The sequence below is a fragment of the Neofelis nebulosa genome, chromosome 12 (genome assembly GCF_028018385.1).
Source record: "Neofelis nebulosa isolate mNeoNeb1 chromosome 12, mNeoNeb1.pri, whole genome shotgun sequence".
Lineage (NCBI taxonomy): Eukaryota > Metazoa > Chordata > Mammalia > Carnivora > Felidae > Neofelis > Neofelis nebulosa.
Window position 1 is genome coordinate 86,197,420 of NC_080793.1, and position 20,199 is coordinate 86,217,618.

General features: G+C 43.3%; 1 protein-coding gene across 7 annotated transcripts in view; it reads left to right on the forward strand.

Annotated features, from left to right (window-relative positions):
* SMARCA2 (SWI/SNF related, matrix associated, actin dependent regulator of chromatin, subfamily a, member 2) overlaps positions 1 to 20,199 on the forward strand; it is a 180,441-nt gene that overhangs the window by 16,010 nt on the left and 144,232 nt on the right. For all 7 annotated transcript variants that reach the window (XM_058695790.1, XM_058695783.1, XM_058695789.1 and 4 more), the window contains exons 3-5: positions 2,554 to 2,683; positions 9,056 to 9,442; positions 16,636 to 16,891. In XM_058695790.1, coding sequence (XP_058551773.1) covers positions 2,554 to 2,683; positions 9,056 to 9,442; positions 16,636 to 16,891 — 773 coding nt within the window. The remainder of the gene's footprint in view (positions 1 to 2,553; positions 2,684 to 9,055; positions 9,443 to 16,635; positions 16,892 to 20,199) is intronic.

Here is a 20,199-nt window from a genome sequence, read left to right on the forward strand (position 1 = left end):
TAGGGGCGTGTGGGTAGCTCAGTCAGTTAAGCGTCCAACTTCGGCTCAGGTCAGGATCTCACAGCCCACGAGTTCGAGCCCTGCATCAGGCTCTGTGCTGACAGTTCAGAACCTGGAGCCTGCTTCGTATTCTGTGTCTCCCTCTCTCTCTGCCCCTCCCCTGCTCACACTCTGTCTCTCTCAAAAATGAATAAACATTGGGGCGCCTGGGTGGCGCAGTCGGTTAAGCGTCCGGCTTCAGCCAGGTCACGATCTCACGGTCCGTGAGTTCGAGCCCCGCGTCAGGCTCTGGGCTGATGGCTCAGAGCCTGGAGCCTGTTTCCGATTCTGTGTCTCCCTCTCTCTGTCCCTCCCCCGTTCATGCTCTGTCTCTCTCTGTCCCAAAAATAAATAAACGTTGAAAAAAAAAAAAAATTAAAAAAAAAAATGAATAAACATTAAACAACGATTAAAAAAGAAAGAAAGAAATGGTTAATCTTGGCTTCACCCCAGGTAACAGCTTTGTGCTTACTTTCCCAGCCTTACTTTTCTCCTTGTTCAGTAAAAGTACTGTGTAAGCACACATCTGCATATATAGGTCTGACTTTCTCTGTTTGTTTTTCCTTTTACCATAATCGAATAATCATAGCATCACTATTAATTACTCTGAAACTTCCTCTTTTCATTTAATGACATACCATGCCTATCCCTATAATATCCCCAGGTTCTCTCTCTGCTTTTTCATTTTTTGGGTTTTTTTTTTTTTAAACATGTTTTTAGCATTTCAGGTATCTAAAGAAATAAAGCTGCTTGTTTTTCATATCGTCGTCTTTAGGAGACATATTGAACATACAGACATACTGAAGTCATTACATTGTCTTGTGTCCCTATTAAATTAATTTGGGAGCTATTATAGGTCTGATCTGTCACTAATAGGCCTTAGTCCAACTGGGTGAAAGAATTCCAGGACGGTTTGAGGCTGTCTTGCCTCCCAAATGAAAGATAAAATGTGAAGGAAAGCTTTATCTAGGCTTTAGTATTATTTAAGCATTTAAGCATTTGAATGTATGACTGAGTGTTGGGTCCGTGGTAGGTTTTTGCACTGGATTGATTTTTATTGGTGATTATCTCTTCTGGTCCCTTCTGTTTTGTGACCTAGTGTTTTTGTCACGTTTTCCCATACTGTCTTCCCTTCCACACCCTCCCCACTGCCCCGTTGATACTCCTTTTTGTTTCATTTTCTTTTGCTTTGCTGAGAATTTATTTATTTATTTATTTATTTTGCCATCCTGCTTTTCCATAATCCCAGCCCCTCTGATGATGCCCTGCGTGGGGACCTGTTTAAGCGCCTAGAGTTCACACCTGCTGACCAGATGCCTTCCCTTTTTTAGAGTTCTTTTACAGGCAGCTTTGTTCCTTGTCTTTCTCCTCCTTCTCCTTCTGAGATTCAGCTTTTCGCTTTTCAACATCGCTGGAAATAAATAAACAAGTGGCCTAAATACATCTGCTTGTGTTGCCTTGATTTCTTCCCTATTATTACTATTTAACAGACTCAGAGACACTCTTTATCCCAAATTCTTCCCATTTTTCTTCTGAACATCCTCTTTATGGTAAATTTTTCCTCTTTTCAAGTGCGTGCTTTTGACTCTGCAGAAATTAACTTTCCTTTCTGTAAAACTGCAAACACTCATACTTTCTTACTTGAAGTCATTTGGTTTCTATAAACTCCTGGAAATCTTTCTTTCAGGCTGTTCTGAAAATTGCTCTTCCAGTGTGGGGAGGAATAGACTTTTCCTTTTTTTCAAACACATGCTCCGTTGCCCAATTCTGGATTGGATTAATGTCAGCTCAATGGCTCTTTATCGTGTGCCTGTTACATACGAGGCCTCACGTCCTGTGAACAGTCCCTGCGTTCTTAACTTTTTTCCAAACTCTGCCTTGAAACGTTTTCAGGACCTCTTCTCTCCAGGGTATAGCTTTGTCCATTGGACCTTCCTTCCCTTGAAGTAGTCTGCTCCACTGCGGCTGTTCCTCTTTTCCCAACTGCATGGAACCTTCCAATTTCGACTTTTAAACTTTCCATAGTCTTCTTTCCTCCCTGATGGGGAAAAAAAAAAAAAAAACACCAAAAAATAGACCATCACAGATGTTTCAAATAGTCTCCCTTCTGACTTTGCACTATAACTTCAATGTACAACAGGTTTCAGAACTTACTTAAAATGGTTTAGAAGAATAACTTCTATTTGTCTCCCTTGTGAGCAGGACTTTTTATCTATAGGCTTTTGACATTACCAAAAAAAAAAAAAAATCCAGCTGTTTACAGCCTTAACTTTGACTTACAGATAGTTTTGCTAGCCTTGTTGATATAGTCTTATTTTTTTGTCCCCATCTATAAAATATATGTAAGACCTATAATAATACAGGTAGTCTAGGTATAAAAATAGATGATTGTCATGTGAGCCAGAGAAGATTGTGCCACAATTTTGAAGAGTTTAAACATGAGGGATCTTCAAGGTCCAACTACATGTTTTGTAGCTGAAGTGACATCTAACTGACATCCTTGACATGTTTCAGCCCATCGATGGTATGCACGACAAGGGGATTGTAGAAGATATCCATTGTGGATCCATGAAGGGCACCGGTATGCGGCCACCGCACCCAGGCATGGGTCCTCCCCAGAGTCCGATGGATCAACACAGCCAAGGTTTGTGTCTGCTCCACACCTGACATTGGCTCAGTTCCATAGCCTTTCATCTTTCTTATTGGTTATTTAATTTATTTTTTTAATATTTATTTTTGAGAGAGAGAGAGAGAGAGCGAGCGAGCGAGTGAGCATGAGCAGGGGAGGGACGGAGAGAGACGGAGACACAGAATCTGAAGCAGGCTCCAGGCTCTGAGCTGTCAGCACAGAGCCTGACACGGGGGCTCGAACCCACAAACTATGAGATCATGACCTGAGCTGAAGTCAGGTGCTCAACTGACCGAGCCACCCAGGTGCCCCTCTTATTGGTTATTTTAATTGTGGTTTCCAAAGAACATGTCTAAGGGAGATCGAGTCCTGCAGGCTTCATTTCCCCCTTCCCCCGCCAACACAACTATGATTTATATGGACAGTTTTATTTCCAAAATACTAATAAATTCTACTAGCCACCCTGCGTCCAAGCAGTCTACAGAGTGCTTTGTGTACTTTATGCAGATTCTTTCTCGTGATCTTGTAAGGTAAATTAGGGCACCCCAGTGTTACAGACGGGAAGTTAAAGCTCCGAGAATTTACCGTGTTTTCCTAAGTTTACATATCCAGTAAGTGACGGGGCCAGAAGGAGAATCCAGGTCTGCCTCCAAATGACAGCATAGATGTGAAGGTAAGATGAGCCACCGTGTCCCTTGGATTGCATGCTCTTATGTTGTCTGTAAGGTGGCTTTTTTCTGGCAGCGGAATTACCTGTCGTTGCTGGTGGGTGGCTGCATTAGTCTCCTAAGGCCGCCATAACAAATTCCCACCAACCGGTGGTGGGGTGGGGGTGGGGGGCGGCTCAGAACAATAGAAATTTATTCTCTCATGGTTCTGGAGTCTGGAAACCTGAAATCAAGGTATCAGCAAGTCCGTGCTCTCTCTGAAGGCTCTGGGGAAGAATCTTGTTTTGCCTCTTCCCAGCCTCTGGTGGCTGAGAGCTTGACACTCCTTGGCTTGTCGATCTCTCATTCCAATCTGTCTTGGTCTCCATGTGACATTTTTCCTGAGTGTCTGTGCCTGTGTCCAGATTTCGCTCTTCTCATAAGGACACTATTCATTGGTTTAGGGTCTTAATCCATTATGACCTCATCTTAACTTGATTACATCTGCAAAGATCCTGTTTCCAAATAAAGTTGTATTCATAGGTTCTAGAGGTTAGGGCTTTAGCATATCTCTGCAGAGGACATAATTCAACTCACAACAATGGCCAATCAATCTATGGTATATTTCTCTTCTCCTTGGTGCCTTCTTCCCTAAGACATAGTAAAGATACCGCCAAGTCTTTGAGTACAATGTAACCTGTTTTCACAGTCATTTAATGATCATTTCAGCATGCAAGGGCATGCATTCATCTAGGACCAGTTAACCCTAATATGTTGATATATAATTCAAAGTTTGTGGTTTATGTGTTGGTGTGCATACTCCTTTGTAGTTTAATATATGTAGTCTTTTTCTCTATTCATGATCAGCCATCCATCCATCCGAGGAGAGATTTTTTGACTGAGGATTTAGAGAAGTGTGTTCACAATTTTAACAGATACATAAATAAGCAAATCATGGAGGCATAGGAGTGTATCGTCATTAATGTTTAAGCAGGTTTTGAATATCCCAGACTCCGATCTGAATTTTGATGGCAGGCAGGTCTAAGGGTCACAGAGGACTCACCAAATGTTGACTACCATGTTGTCAGAAAAGCAGCCTGATTCATTGGGCCTTTTTGCAGTATAGGAAGAAAACATTTGACCCATTCAGTGTTCAAGAATGGATTTAGACAGCACTTCCAGGTTTAACATTTAAATATTAAGGAGCCAGGTGCAAGCCAGGTGCATTCACAGAGCCAATATAGACCTCATTTGTACTGTCTGGGAGATGTAGACGAGTGACATTCAATAATTCTCGAAGCCAGGTGCTTGTTCTCTCTGCTCCCAGCTTTGCAGTACCTCTAGTCATAGGGTCCGAGCAAAACTCCCAACACAAAACACTTCCAATGCATGAACTTTACGTGAGCGTTTTTACTTTTATGTATCTTAGAATTGCTCTCATTGCTTGGTTCCTCTTATTCCGCTTGGAATCTCCAAGACGTTGGCACAGGATCTAGCACACAACTGGATAGATACCTAGTTAATTTCATTCATGTAGGCAGAGAAGTGACCTGATGCATTCACAAGTCAACAATTCTAAGTAGATACTAATTTTTATGTAATTTTAGGAAATTCTAATTACTTGGAAATGTAGAGGTCTGCATTTAAATGGAATCAGAATTAGCACGTAATATTTTTCTCCAAACTAGCAAAGTGCATTGCAGGCTGGGGAATGAGTTATTTAAAAGCATAGTTTTGAGTAAAGTAGTATTGGTATAATGGAGTCTTATTCTATATAATGATCTAAAAAGAATTTAGACTCTGTAATAGCATGTCTCTTTAAAAACCCCATTGTAAAAAGCCATTTATAAACACACAGGTATAGAGAGGTGTGGCATTGATTGGAAGGCTGCCAGCTTTAACTACCTAGCAACATATTAGGTTATTTTAAGGTATTGGTTGAGAAGGAAAACCATTTCCTTCAATAAATACTGAATTGTGTACCTTATGGTCTCAATGATAACGTTGTTTATTTTTAGTCCGTTGGATAGAAAAAGTCTTCCAAGGCAAGTATATAATACTTAATGTTTGTGCGTGTGTGTGTGTGTGTGTGTGTGTGTGAAGAGAAAATTCATATAAAAATTGGCACTTATAAGTTCAAGATTATTAAAAGGAGAGATGTGACTGCTTCTCTCTGAGGCAAGGTGAAACTGGGGAGATACTGGCCCTCGAAGACCAGGGAAGTAAAACTGCCACTTTTGGACCACTTTCGAATGAGCAAATCAGACTAGTTCAAAAAGAGTACACTCCATATCGACACTGGCATCTTGCAGACGAATGTATATTCACTCTCAGGCAATTTCCTCACCCCGTTTTCTCAACTAAAGATAATTACTAAAATATGTTATGTTGTATCATCATTTAGATTCTGTTTTTTCCTGAAGTTTTATGGAATGTAGGATAAAAAAAATCTCTCTCTAGCTGAAACACTGTCACATTTTTAAGGTCATACTGTGATAGAATGATTCTATTACCATCCCCTGTATTTTCTGGGGGGAAAAAATTCCCATCCCCAGTTTCTTCTTGTCACATTTGAGGTGAAACTTGGTTGCATTGACGAATTCTGGAAAATGATTTTTATTCCACTCTCAGCTTCTTCCGTAGTGAATTTGAGGTAAACTTAATCACTGTCCCTGATGTAACTGTCTCACCTTCCTCCCTTGCTTTGTCTTGCCTGTACTCCACAGTTTAAAAGAGCAATTTGGTTAACAGTTGAGTTTAGACTGGATTGTCTGGTGTTTTGGCCCATTGTATTAGGCATCCTGTGACTTATCTTGGGGTAAGCTATAATTGATGACCTGAAGAAAATAGGAGAGACCAGAAGACGGGAGACATATGACCCATTTTAATGTAGAAGGAGTATCCCTCCTACTATGAAAATGCCAGCAGGAAGTTTTTGGTAGCAGGTTTCTCCCTCTGTGGTAGGTAGAGGGTTGGCCAAAACGGTGTCAGGAAGCTGCTTCCTAATGAACAAATTCCCATTTTGCGCCAGCATTACAATGAAGGGGCAAATGTAAGCCTCATTAAGAAGGAAGAATGTCCGGGGTGCCTGGGTGGCTCAGTTGGTTAAGCGTCCAACTTCGGCTCAGGTCATGATCTCATGGTCCGTGAGTTCGAGCCCCGCGCCGGGCTCTGGGCTGATGGCTCAGAGCCTGGAGCCTGTTTCCGATTCTGTGTCTCCCTCTCTCTCTGTCCCTTCCCCGTTAATGCTCTGTCTCTCTCTGTCTCAAAAATAAATAAAGGTCAAAAAAAAATTTAAAAAAAAAGAAGGAAGAATGTTCATGACAAAGTTAGGTGTATATTGTGGGTCCCATCTAAACTTTTTCTGTTTTAAGTGGCAGCATACTGGGCTGTACATGTCTGCTGGCCCTGTAGGCTGCTTTCAGGTTCAAGGGCATTTTCTTGGCCAACTTCTATGACTAACTAGAACCCTAGTGGCTGAGTGGTTTTGCATTTCCTTATGAAGTAGGGATTTGGAGAACAAGAGTCAGTGGATCCTCAGTGCAGAATTTCTCTGAATGGAGCTCTACTTCTCCCACCCTTTGATTGGACAGAACCTACCCTTGTCTTAGAGGATCAGACGAAATTTGTTTCCCTTGGCAATTCGACATACAAGAAGTTACATCCCTTTTTCCCCCTCTAGTTTTGCACATGGTGACAGTTGAGTCCCCAGCCACTGTTGGTCAGATATTCTTGGGCCTCTGTGATCCCACGTGGACGCACAGAGCTCTTTCAGCCCAATCCCAACGTGGCCTCAAACACAAAGCAGATGTCTAATAACCGCGGGTGTGATGACCTTTATGATAATTGTGACTCAAGTACATTTATTAAAAGGCAATGACCTTTAATATTTTATACTGTGTCTTAGGACATCAGTGATTTGATTAATTAGCGCTTAGTTTGAATTCGGGACAGGCTTTAGGATTGCAGGAGGCCACCTTGTTCCCTCCTTCACTTCACCTTGGGTCTCCCTGCAATAGTGCTCGGTCATATGTTTTTCCAGGAATTCTTTGGCCGGGATATGCAGTTCATCTCCTGAAAATGAGTTCCTTGAAGTATTTTATGCATTTTTGACTTTTCTTCCCCAAGAAAAGTATTCTTAAGTTTCCCATGTAGATCTCTTATAAGCCCAAACAGATTCCTCTCATGTTTATGTCATATTGTAAATGGTTCTAGAAGGATTAGTGACACTTTCGAGTCTCTAACTTATTTTTTATAAAACCAGATTAATATTAGACTCTGGAGAGAACATGTACACATTGGAATCACACGGACTTTGGTTTGAATTTCAGAGCTACAGAGATCTCATTGTGTGACCTTGGGTAACTCACTCACACTCTGAGCCTCAGTTTCCTTATTTAAAAAAAAAATGAGGTGGGGGTGCCTAGGTGGCTCGGCTGGTTAAGTGTCCCACTTTGGCTCAGGTCGTGATCTCACGGTTCATGGGCTCAAGCCCCGCATCGGGCTATCTGCTGTCAGCATAGAGCCCCCTTTGGATCCTCTTTCCCTCTCTCTCTTTGCCCCTTCCCCACTCATGCTCTCTGTTTCCCTCTCTCACAAATAAACATTTAAAAAATACATAAAAATAAAAATTTGAAAATGAGGGGACAACCCATAGGCTCTGAGGATGTTGTGGGGATTAAATAATGTGTACTCCACTCCTATCCTTTTAATTCTCCTTACCATGTCTGTGCTCACCCTAGCCTAAAAGCCGCTGGCCAGATCACCATGTTGCCTTCAGCTGACTTCAGTCCCTCTTACCCACAGCTAGAAGAGTCCCTGGGGACCAATGATCCCCCAGAGTCGTCACCGGTGACATAAGCAGTGACTGATGATCCTGAGAGTGTAAATACCTCAAGTTTCTTCCTCCCCCAGCTCCCTGGGATAATTTGGAGGCAAGTTATTTCACCTTATGTCCCTGAGCGTCTACCAGAGATTAATCTGCAGATACCCACTCTAGCAGCTGCCGTCCCTGCCTTATGCCACCTTTTTATACCCCTGCCAGTATCCCCGCACCTTTCGCCCAAATCACTCACACTCAATCCTTCCATCAGGCTCTGTTTCGAGGGAGCGCTCAACTTGGGTAGTGCCTACAACAGTGGAGGCCCTCAATAATTGTGCATAATAATAAACCAGATAATCATTTGCTGTCCTCATAAGAGACTCTTCATTTCCTTTTGCGATATCGAACCCACCTCCAGGTTTTGTTCTGTCAGCTGAAGCCAGTCTTAATGAATGCTGCTCTCCCCTGGTGCCTTTCGTTTAGGTATATGGCAGCCACTGACAGTTTACCTTCTAGGACACATGCGGTCTTTGATCACTCGACATGTGGCTTCTACTCATTGAGGTGTGTTGTGACTTAGTATGAAAAAAAAAAAAGAATGAATGTAAAATATGTCTAATAATTTTTATATTTTGAAATGATACTATTTTGGGGTTTGTTGATGTCAGTGAAACATTATTAAAATGAGCTTTGTTTCTTTTACCTGTTAATGTGACTCCTAGAAAATTTTAATGTATGTGCCTCTGGTGTATAGAAATTTGATAATTCCATGTACTTCTGTGATTATTGAATGGTATATATCCTACATTCCTCTAAACAGGCAGTGCTGTTGCAGAAAATTATCCCAGTAGCCAGGAATGCCTGGCCCTTGGGGGTCACCGGGGGCAGCGTGTGATCTCCTCTCCTGTTTTATTCCAGGCTACATGTCGCCGCACCCGTCTCCGCTGGGAGCCCCAGAGCACGTCTCCAGTCCTATGTCGGGGGGCGGCCCGACCCCACCCCAGATGCCGCCCAGCCAGCCGGGGCCCCTCCTGTCGGGCGATCCGCAGGCGATGAGCCAGCCCAACAGAGGTCCCTCGCCTTTCAGCCCCGTCCAGCTGCATCAGCTGCGAGCTCAGATTTTAGCTTACAAAATGCTGGCCCGCGGCCAGCCCCTCCCCGAAACGCTGCAGCTTGCAGTGCAGGGGAAAAGGACGTTGCCCGGCATGCAGCAGCCGCAGCCGCAGCCCCAGCCGCCCTCGCAGCCCCAGCCGCAGGCACAGCAGCCGCAGCAGCAGGCCCTTGTTAACTACAACAGACCATCTGGTAGGTTAACGTGCCACCCAATGAATAACGCGGTGCTCCGGCTCGGATAAGGACTGCTCCGGGTGCGCAAGCGCTGGGTCGCCCGAAGCCCAGGGCTGACTTAGCCCTTTGTTGTACCTCGTTGGCTGTCGTGTCTTCCTTCGCTCACTTGGCCAGGATCCTTGGGCTCCTGTGCCGTAGAGTCTGAGGCAGGAGGCGGTGTGTCCCCCGTGATTCTGCATTCTCTTCCAAGAGGTTCAAGGTCTGTCGGAAGCCCGTGCACACCGCCCCCCACCCCCAGGTTAAGAACCCTGCACGCGGTACGTCCCATCGCCAAAATGCGCCCCCAGAATCCGGTCCCCGCGAGCCATCTTAGGTTGGTTGACTTATTTATTTCTACCTGGTTTGTGTTGCGAAAAGCATTGAGGGAGGCTTCCAAGGAGCACACCTGCAGTGAAATCATGGTCAGGTAGGAAATCAGAAGCAAAGGGAATAGAAATCAGGGTCAGGGAGGTCAGGGACACGGGCCGACAAGAGCTCCAATGGCTGTTGCCTCCGAGCAAGTGGACTCTAGTTTCCGGGCAGTCAGGAAAGGGGTGGGGTGGGGGGAGGGTCTGGTACCAAATCCTCACCGTTTAGAAGCAAGTAGCTCACCGGTGTCTCAGAGGAAAACGGAGCGTTTTCTAGCATGAGGCAATAAAATAGATTCTCCGGGTGGGATTATTTTTTTTAATTACCGCTATTATTATTATTATTATAAAAGACACTGTGTGACAGGCATCAGTGACATTTGTTCATAATAAACCGAGTAACAGAATCCACATGGCCTATTTCTTATATATACCCCGGCATCAAAGCTTAAGCTGTGCTGTTATGTAACAGGTGGAGATGAGATAGTCCTTTCCAGGGCCTTCTGGTGGTCTGGCTTGATCCCGCTGATAGAATTCAGAGGTGCAGGAGGCTAGGGGATGAGCTTCCACGCACTTTATTTTCTCTGGCAGGCTTTTTTTTTTTGTTAACCACCAGGTAAGCAAAGAGTTTATGGTTCTGTCCTGATTAGAGCTTTGAATCCCAGGGAATTTTGAATTCCCAGGGTCTTCCTTGACGTTGACATCCTTCCTGCGAATGGTTCCCTCTCCTTAGGGCAGGCCACGACATGCTGATTCCTGCACACAATCGGTGCAGGAAGTGGGTACTTTGTCTAGGTTTGGGGACTGAAGCAGTATAGAAGAGTTCAGGTGATGATGATGATGATGAAGTACTCTGTTTTCAGAGTTTGTGTTTCTCTTCTGGTAGGGATAAACTCACCTTGTTAACTGTGGCTGTATACTTAGGAATGGATTTGAAAGAGTAAGAAAGGATCATGTCAGATTCAGATCATATTGTAGTGACCATGGCGCTTTGGTAGATGAAGGATCCTATGGCACTGAACCTCTAGGGTCTGCAAACGTAGAGGAAAACCACGCATAAAATGGTAGTTTGCATATCTGATGCGTTTAGAGGTTTTAAAATGGCATAACTCCAGCTCTGGGGAAGGCAGCCAGATGAAAGAAAAGAAATACACGCACGTCTCTGGGTGCATAGCTTATACTTAGGGCGCACCTACTGGCATACCTCGTGCACCATGCTCAGCGATGAGTACTTTACATCCAGAACATGGCGAGTCGGGGCTCACATACCAGCAGCCTGACTTCAAGAGCCCACGTCTTTTAACCGCTGCCCCGTACTGGCTCCCTCATCACAACGGAGCTCACCACCAGGGAAAGAACCCCATCCCAAACTCTGGGCACCAGATGCAAGCATTTTACTCCTGTGTGTGTCAAAAGGAAAAACATCTTCGCTCCTTATGTAGAGCCTTTTAACTTGCTCTTTAGACACAACGTCAAGGAAATTGGCACATCTTGATAACCCACATCTCAGGGCAGTTTCCAGTAGAGACGGAATGACAAGAATCAGATAGTTAAGCACCTCCCAAGAGGTAGTGGTGTGGGACCCTGTCAGTAGGCACCTGTCACCGCACCTTGATGCGTGTCCTGGGATGCCATCTCATCACAGACCTCCATGAGCATTGGTATTTTTTTTTTTTTTAATGACCTACACTCAGCAGGAAAACATCCCAAAGGCTCCCTTAAGAAGGCAGGAAGGTAATCAATTCATTTCAGATACCTTTTCACCCGAAGTTCGAATAAGCAGACCCAATGACGGAGTAGAACTTAGGGAACGAAGTCGTGGTTGTCTGAATGCTTGGGAAGAGCAACCACTCCATGCCCCAGTACAACACAATCCTGAGTGCGCTTTCTGGACCCTCTCCAGAAGAGAGGGCTCCGTGTCTTTTCTGTCTCCGATGCTTGGGCCTTCCCTCACCAGGCCCCTGTTGTCGGGAGGAACTCATTTTATTACTCACCACTCATGTCTCGTGTTTCTAGAAAACAGGCTTCATTACAAGTGAAAATATTAGGGCAGGTAGTGTTTCATGCCAGAGGGGGCAAGGAGGCCATGGGTAACTTTGGAAGAAATAACCTGTTAACAGAGAAGATCCATTTCTGCCTCTGGGAAGGGGCTTACACCTGACATTGTTGCAGAACTTGTCCCCAAATCTCAGATTTTAGAGGGAAATGACAATCTTCCTTGACAAAGACTTTTTTTTGTTTTTGGTTTTGTTTTTTGTTGGGGGTGGGGAGGAGGTTGGCATTTAGGACAAGTCAAAAGAAGAATATTTTTTCCGAGTTAATATTATTTTTCTTGTTATTGTTTACCTCCATCCCTCCCTAATTAAAAAAAAAGTATTGTGTATAAATCCCTCTACTAATATTTCAGGAAACAATAAGTTTTAAGTGTGTCCACTTACCTAGAGGTAGCTACAATTCCATTTTTCTTTTGTCCCACTTTGTAGCGTTATTCATGTGTGAGGAGAATCTTTTTGGTTGGGGTGGTCTGCCTCAAACCTACTCCAGAGTTGTAACTCACCCAAAGTGGCATATATCATCATAGGCACCGCTAGAGAATTACTGGTTGACTGCAGGAGTTGTGCACTGAACAAATAATTCTTCAACCTTTGCCTGCTGTGGGCTCTGTGCAAATGTAACCCATCATCTCCCTTTTCATTTTGATTTATTTTTTTATTTTATAGAGACTAAAGCAAAATTAAAATTAGGAACTGTAATAAAAAAGGTTTGGGGGGTGTTTTTTGTTGTTGTTGTTTTGTTTTTTTGGTGTATATGGAGTAAAGGACCTTATGATAGAAAGTAAAAGTTTCACTGCCAATTTTCTTTAGTGCCTGTCTCTCTCCTGCTTCGCCCCTCCTTTTAGTATTTAAAACTTCTAGGTATCCTCAATGTAATAAATACACTTCATTACATTTTTTTTTCCAACCCACGGAAACCACTTAAATCCCTATTTAAGGCACAGAATATTGAGTAACTATCCTAGTGTGCCAGAAGACAGTGAGTTCTGAATGAACAGAAATTCTGTACATGCGAGACTCAGGTATTTTCATAAGTTTGTTTCCCTGTTGTTTTGTTGTTGTTGTTTATTTATTTTTTGAGAGCGAGTGGTGGAGGGACAGAGAGAGGGAGAGAGAGAATCCCAGCAGGCTCCACGCTGTCAGCATGGAGCCTGATGTGAGATCATGACCTGAGCCGAAATCAAAGAGTTGAACACCAACTGACTGAGCCACCCAGGCTCAGTTTCCCTGTTTCATAACATCAGGCATAGGGATCCGTCCGAGAACAATCCCCCCCACCCCCAACACACACACACACCTTGGTTGCCCTGGGAGACTCTCAGGGACATCAGGACATAATACATCTGCCTAGATTTCCAAGGTGGGAGTTCAGGGGAAAACAGACACATTTGGAGCCTTGGCAACTAAGCCTAAATTGTTTATGTTGGGGGGCAGGTAGGCGATAAGATAGGGAATGTAATTTGTTTTGCGTTTGAAGATACCAGGGAGAAGTCTTATCGTCTGGCAGACCACGAGTGTCTATTGCAGAGATGGTTTCTGTCAATAGGAAGCCCAGCCAGCCAGGCACCTCAGGTGTGGAAGCCGCCTGCGGGACAGGCAGGAAGCCTGATGAACAGGTAGTTACATTCCAGGCACGTCCAGTTGCTGCAAGCTGCATTCAGTTCCCTGGCCTCTGTAAATAGAAGTTGTTATGTAATCTAGTGGAGGGAGGGGGGAAAAAAAAAAAGGCCCACGCAGTAAGTGAACTTGCAGTGTTTAGTGAGGAAAGGAATTTGCTTGTAAGTGGCTCTGATAGCAGATTAGCAGGAAGCACATGGCAAGCTGACTTATCTGAGTATTTGTGCTGAGTTGTTGTAAACTGTAGAGGCATTTTGAAGTTTGCTGGAGAAAAGCGTACTCCCAACGTTGCCAGCTAATACGCTACGAAGTTTCCTAAAAGGCCTTTCTGTTGCCGTGGGGTTTTTCTAGAAAGCGAAATTAATTCAATTAGACTTCTTAACCTTTGTGGCCGTGATAGCGGTAAGAATGACAAGAGCAGAGGGTGGAATCTACATTATCTCATTGTACCTCACGACCACTCTCTTATCCCCATTCTGCAGATGAGAAAACCGAGGCACAACTTGCTCAGGCTTACACCACCAGTAGGTGGTAGAGCTGAGGTGACCTGGGAAGATACAGGGTATTTTAAACGTGCCCATTTCATTCACAGCAAACTGTAGTACTTTTCAAATTGGAGATGCGAATATGTAGGTTCACGTTGGGGTCTCTCCCTGCTTCTCAATTTTAAGGGTCAATCAGCCAGATAAGAATGTCTTTGGACTTAATGGATTAAAGAAGTCTAGTCTGGTGCGTGCGTGTTAGACCTAGTTTTGAGTCATAGGCTAAAAATGACCAGAAGTAGAACCAGGGATATCCGACATGCTCTGGATACCTTCCTTTGCTGAAATGTGGCTTTAAAAATAGTGACTTGAATTTACCTCAAGGAGTCATCAGAGGCTTCTGCATAGGTATTTGCCGGCTATCGGCTAAAGAAGAAGGCTCCCGGAACGGGTGGAATGCGTAACCCCAGTGCCCTGTTATGGCTTTTGTTGATGAATTATTTAAACTTGGAAAGGAGGAAAAATCCCTTTCAGAACTGAGTGTAAAGTAATTATTATCTTATCACTAAGACCCAAATTTTGTTTTTGTTCAAGTTGGTAGTGTTTTTAGAGGGCTTCAATGTATTCAGTTGATTATTTAGTGTGCTTATACCAAGTCTTTAAATATACCAGTTTCCTGAGTCTACTAAGGAGATTTATAGAATCACAGAGAATTAAAAAAAAAAAAAAAAGAATCAGAGAATTAACATAACTGTTAGAAATCTCTATCTCCTCTCTTTGGACTGGATCATATCTAAAACAACCCCAAGGGAAAATCTACCCTGTTTTAAAGACCTCTAGGGAGAAAATATTCTAGAACGTCCCTCCATAACTCATTCCCATGCTTAACGACCCTGAGATTTAATGTTTAGAAATTGGTTTCTTATGTATGGATAAAAGAAACTCTAAATATAAATTATTATGAAACGCGATACATTATGTAAAAGACTTTCCCATTCAGAAAAAAAAAATCAGAAAGTACTTAGATGAAAAGAATCTCTTTATTATGATAGTACTGTCTACAATGCTTAAAATAGAAAATTTTTAAAAATGCATTTTTCTCTCCAGAGTTTTTCATCCCCCCCCACTAGACCCAGGGGCTACAGATTGCCTCAGGATTATGTAGCTCTATGTATTTTGGAAAGTTTTACCTAATTTCACAGGGAAGGGAAAGAATAACAACAATAACACCACACACACACACACACACACGTGCTCATGTATGTGCCCACGCACCCGCACATATGCCCACACGTATGCACATGCGCGTGCACACACACACAACACACAGTTTCCTAAGCAGTTTGCTCTATTTTCTCACGTTCCTCATGTCAAAATTTTTGCTGACACTCTCCCTGCATTGTCAGTTGAAGCCCATTTCCAAACGGTATTTGCTGGAAATTGAATAAATATGTCTCATCTTTCATAATGTGTGTCTTTGTATGGTTAATTATTAAGGGGTTCTGAAGTATATAGACTATTATTTTGTTGCCATTGAATGATTTTAACTTTTCTTAGAGAAGATATGGCAAATACCCAGAAGAATGCAGAGGTTTTAACAGCTTAGTGAGCTTTATTTCTTTTTTTTTTTTTCATTTACTAATTCATCTGGTAGCATCACTAATCTTATTTATAATTTTGAAGTAAGTAAAAATTTACCTAGGAGGGGAGAGGGAGAGGACTTCTTATTTTAGGTCCATACATAGCAATCAATTTAAACTCCTGAGGTCTAATGTGGAAAATTGCATTAAATTAAGTTATTAAGTGCATTTTGATAAGCTGGATGATTACATATCCCTTTATTCTGTTAGCATGAGAAAAATGCTCTCTTGAATCTTAATATTTACTACTTTTTATTAGGTGGGATGAGTGGCTCCCCCCCACCAGACACACACACTGCAATGTTTTTAGAAACATTTTCTAATATGTAGTAAAAAAAAACAAAAACAAAAACAAAAAAACCCCAAAAACTTAAGTTCCTGAGATGCACTGATTAAGCCTGAAATGTGCTTTATAGGTCATTAAGGAAAAATGTGTGCCCCTTACAGCTCACATCAGAGGACTGGCCAGGCTGCTGGCTGTTATTTGCAAGGCAAGGGTTTCAACAGCAAGGCTGCTGCAGAACAAGACTGGGGTCTGCCTAGAGCCATGTTTTTGGCGCAATTTGCGAAATGTGATTTTTAGGACCGCACCCAAATCGCATCTGACTGTTCCATAACTCCCTTGCTTTTCTGAACTCTTGAATGCACCTGTAATTGTAATTCTTTAAAAACAAAACAAAATAAAAAGCACTGTTCAGCTACATTAATTGCTGGGCCTCCGTTCCTTTCATCAATTTATTCCTTTAGTCATTTATGGACCATTTCGCCAGTGTTCGTTAGTGAATGCCATTTCCCTATGCGGACAGATGCCAGGTTCTTCTTTCCTTTTCCTTCCTTTCCTCCCCTGCCCTCCTGCCTTCCTCCTCTTCCTCCTTCCTCCCCTCCTTCCTTCCCTTGAGACAGTTTACTTGTCCCCATGGCGGGTCCCCCGGGGGCAGCGGGCAGGCCGGGGGTGCGCAGGGGCGCCGGCCCGCCCGAGCTGCTGCTGCCCGTGTCGCTCTTGTCCCGCAGGCCCGGGGCCGGAGCTGAGTGGCCCGAACACCCCGCAGAAGCTGCCGGTGCCCGCGCCCAGCGGCCGGCCCTCACCCGCGCCCCCCGCCGCCGCACAGCCCCCCGCCGCCGCCGTGCCCGGGCCCTCCGTGCCACAGCCGGCCCCGGGGCAGCCGTCGCCCATCCTGCAGCTGCAGCAGAAGCAGAGCCGTATCAGCCCCATCCAGAAACCGCAGGGCCTGGACCCCGTGGAGATCCTGCAGGAGCGCGAGTACAGGTAAGACACTGTTCCCCGCCCCCCACCTCGCGGGGGGTGTGTGGACCGCTGGTGTGGTGGGCATGCTTCCCAATGGGACAAGGCACAGGCTGAAACTCAGGCTGCGGGAAGAATGTCCTTGGAACAAGGGTTTGTTTGCCATAGCGGTGGCAGGATGGGGGCCTCTGGGTTCTCAGGACGGTGAGTGTCATTCACTGAGTCCGGAAAGCTGTCATCACCCGCCATGACATGCCAGGCACTGTGTCGGGCACTAGGGATGCAAAGATCAAAGTCCAGCCAGGAGTGCCTGTGGATGCAAGAAAGCAGACCCGTCATACTTGGCCTATCTGTGCAGGGTGTCTCTCAGTTTATCCTTGAATGATGGCTTCGAGCTGGTCTCATGCTACTAAAGCCTACATAGTGGCTCACTGTAATATATTCTTTGTTTTAATGCATGCATTTGTGGGTCTACAGCTTGGCCCAGCCTTAGCGGTAAGCCCGATACAAGTGTCTTCATGTGGGGTCCTTCTTTAAACTCTTCATTCCAGAAACCTAATTTTCACCTGATTTGGCACATTTATCTGAATCAGTAGTGGGCAGACCTTTTCTGCAAATGGCGGGATGGTTAAAACTTTACCCTTTTCAGGACTGTGGCAAAGGCCTCTCAGCTCTGCTAAGAGCATCCACAGACAATAATGGGCTGGCTGTGTTCCAGTAAAACTTTATTTACAGAAACAGGCTGTGGAAAGGATTTGACCCACAGGCTGGAGTTAGCGGACCCTTGATGTAAATACCTAATGTTAACCAAAAAGAGAGTCCAGGAGTGTTCTGTCACTTACCAGCTGTGTTACCTTGGTGAAGTTGCATCTCTTTTCCATGACTCAGTTTCCACATCTGTTAAAAGAAGGTGTTATAGTACCTCTTGTAGGGGGGGAGATTAAATGATACAAAGACTTTCAGTACATATCAGCTATGATTATTTCCCAGTTATTATTTAATTTCAAAGAAATTATAAGGGAAGGTCAGTAAATAACATCTAGCTTCCCTTTAAAGACATCACCTTAGTCTTTATTGAAAAACACATGACTTACATGTTACTAGATTAAAACACTGAGTTACCAGCTTTGGTAGTTAACTGTGAAAGAAATCACAGTAACTTGCCTGTAAATGTGTGTCGCTTTTTGGATGAAGAGCAAAACTTTCCTCTCTTTACTATTACTAATCCTCAACAAAGAGCTTTTGTATTGCTGTTTCCTAAATTTTATGTATCCCTAGAGAGCTACATATACATCATCAGTTGGTATTGTAGTGTTGACAGGCGGATCACTGTGCGGTACAAAGTCACATATTAGCACTAGGTTCTTATCTGGGGCAGAAGCTTTATTCATATGTGGTACTTTCTTTACATCACTACCGAATAAAAAAAAAAAAGTCAAAAGTATTTTTTTAAAAAGGCAGTAAGTAGCACCGAGGGGTATTGTTTAGTTACTCTAAAATTCTGACTTCCAAAGAACTTTTTTTTGTCCTTACCTCGAATGTACCAATATTGTTACTACGTCATGTGAACTACATTCATAACATAGACACTCTCTCTACCTAGAAATACATCTGGACTTTTCTCCTTGTTCAGCCTGTGTTGTGAGGGGCGGGGGGTGGGGGGAGGCAGGCAGGTGTATGTGCATTTTACTGACTCCTAAGTTTTCTTCATTTTTACCGGAACCGTATTTGCAGGACTTTCTTGTCATGAGCCCCGTTTTTAGCACCCTTGGATGGCCTCCCAAAGTATACAGTACTAAGTAGGACTATGTAGCCTATTCCAGTGTGTGAAAAGCTTTGGTCCTCCAGTCCCGTATCAATAAGGAAAAAATACATGAGTCGGGATCTTTTAAATTATAAGCAGAATGTGGTGGAATGGCTATTTTTGATATTATTATCATTACTTGATGAAATGTCTCCTCTTTCATAAAGATGCGTGGCTTCCGGAATGATTGCTCTGGCAACTCTGGGTCTGAAAAGCAGGTGGGGTCTTGGGGCTGAACTTTCCCATGGCCATCTTGAGAAAGAGCACGGGTTTCTCCTGGCAACATCAAAGGGCATCTTGTATCTTCTTTAATTAGAGAGCGATGGCTGGCTTCCCCATCTGGAGATAAATGGTTCAGCTGCAGAGAGGAGTTAACTTTATCCTTCAGAAAGGGTTAGATCGAGTGCCTTAGGCTCTTGTAAGAGACAGCTAAGCAACTTTTCCTTTTGCCCCTCTTTGAGAGAATGGCTTCCTGGTCTTTAGCACTAGTAGCTGGAAAGGTCCTGTGTATCTTTACCTTCTGATCAAGTATTTGAGCAAGGTCTAAAGTATATATATATATATATATATATATATATATATATATATATGTGTGTGTGTGTATATGTGTATGTGTATATATATGTATATGTACATGTATGTGTACATGTAATATATGTATACATATATTTGTTTTATAATTCATGTACTTAATTGGAGCAAAAACCATCTGATCGATTATTTGAGCAAGGTCTAAAAGATATCAATAGATAGATAGATATCTCCTTTATAATTTTATGTACTTTGTTGGAGAAAAGACATCATCTGTCAGAATTTCTTTAACAGATATTCATGTCTTTGACCATGGTAATATCACTTACCTTGTCTGTGAAAATTGAAAGGAAGTTGTCAGAATCTCAAATTTCTTTTTGACTTTTAAGTCGCTTGGCTGTTTCTCTTGCTCATCATAAAAGCAGAATCTTGACAAACTGACCTTCTTGATTCAACAACAGCATAAATAAGTTTCTGGGCCTGAACACTTTGCCTCAAATCTGTGCAGTCTCTGCGGTGAAAACATTTTGTTCCCATCTAAATTGTATCCTTTCTTTTTTGACCATCTTTCTCTTATTGATGAAACTCAGTGCCTTTTTCTGTAGTTAAGCGTCAGAGAGAGAGTTCCAGTTTGTCCTTGCTGTTGTTGTTGGTGGTGGTGGTCTTTCCAGCATGCTTCTCTTGCCCTGTCAGTATACCTGACTTTACTTCTCCCATCCTGAGTTCGATATTCGGGCAAAAGTGCTCCGGTTGTCACTTTAGTGTGCAAACGAATGGATTCCACAAGCATTTTCACGGAAGATGCATTTCACATTCAAAGGAGTTTATTTGAGAAGCTCGCCTTTGAAACACGCCAGCCCTCTTTGGCATCAATTTCAAATTCAGTATGAAAATAGTAGCACACCTTGCTTCAGGAAGCAAGTGTGTTTTTTGTCCTTCCCGGATCCCCACTGCAACCCTCAAACTCCTCAAAAATTACCAAGGGCTGTTTGATCAG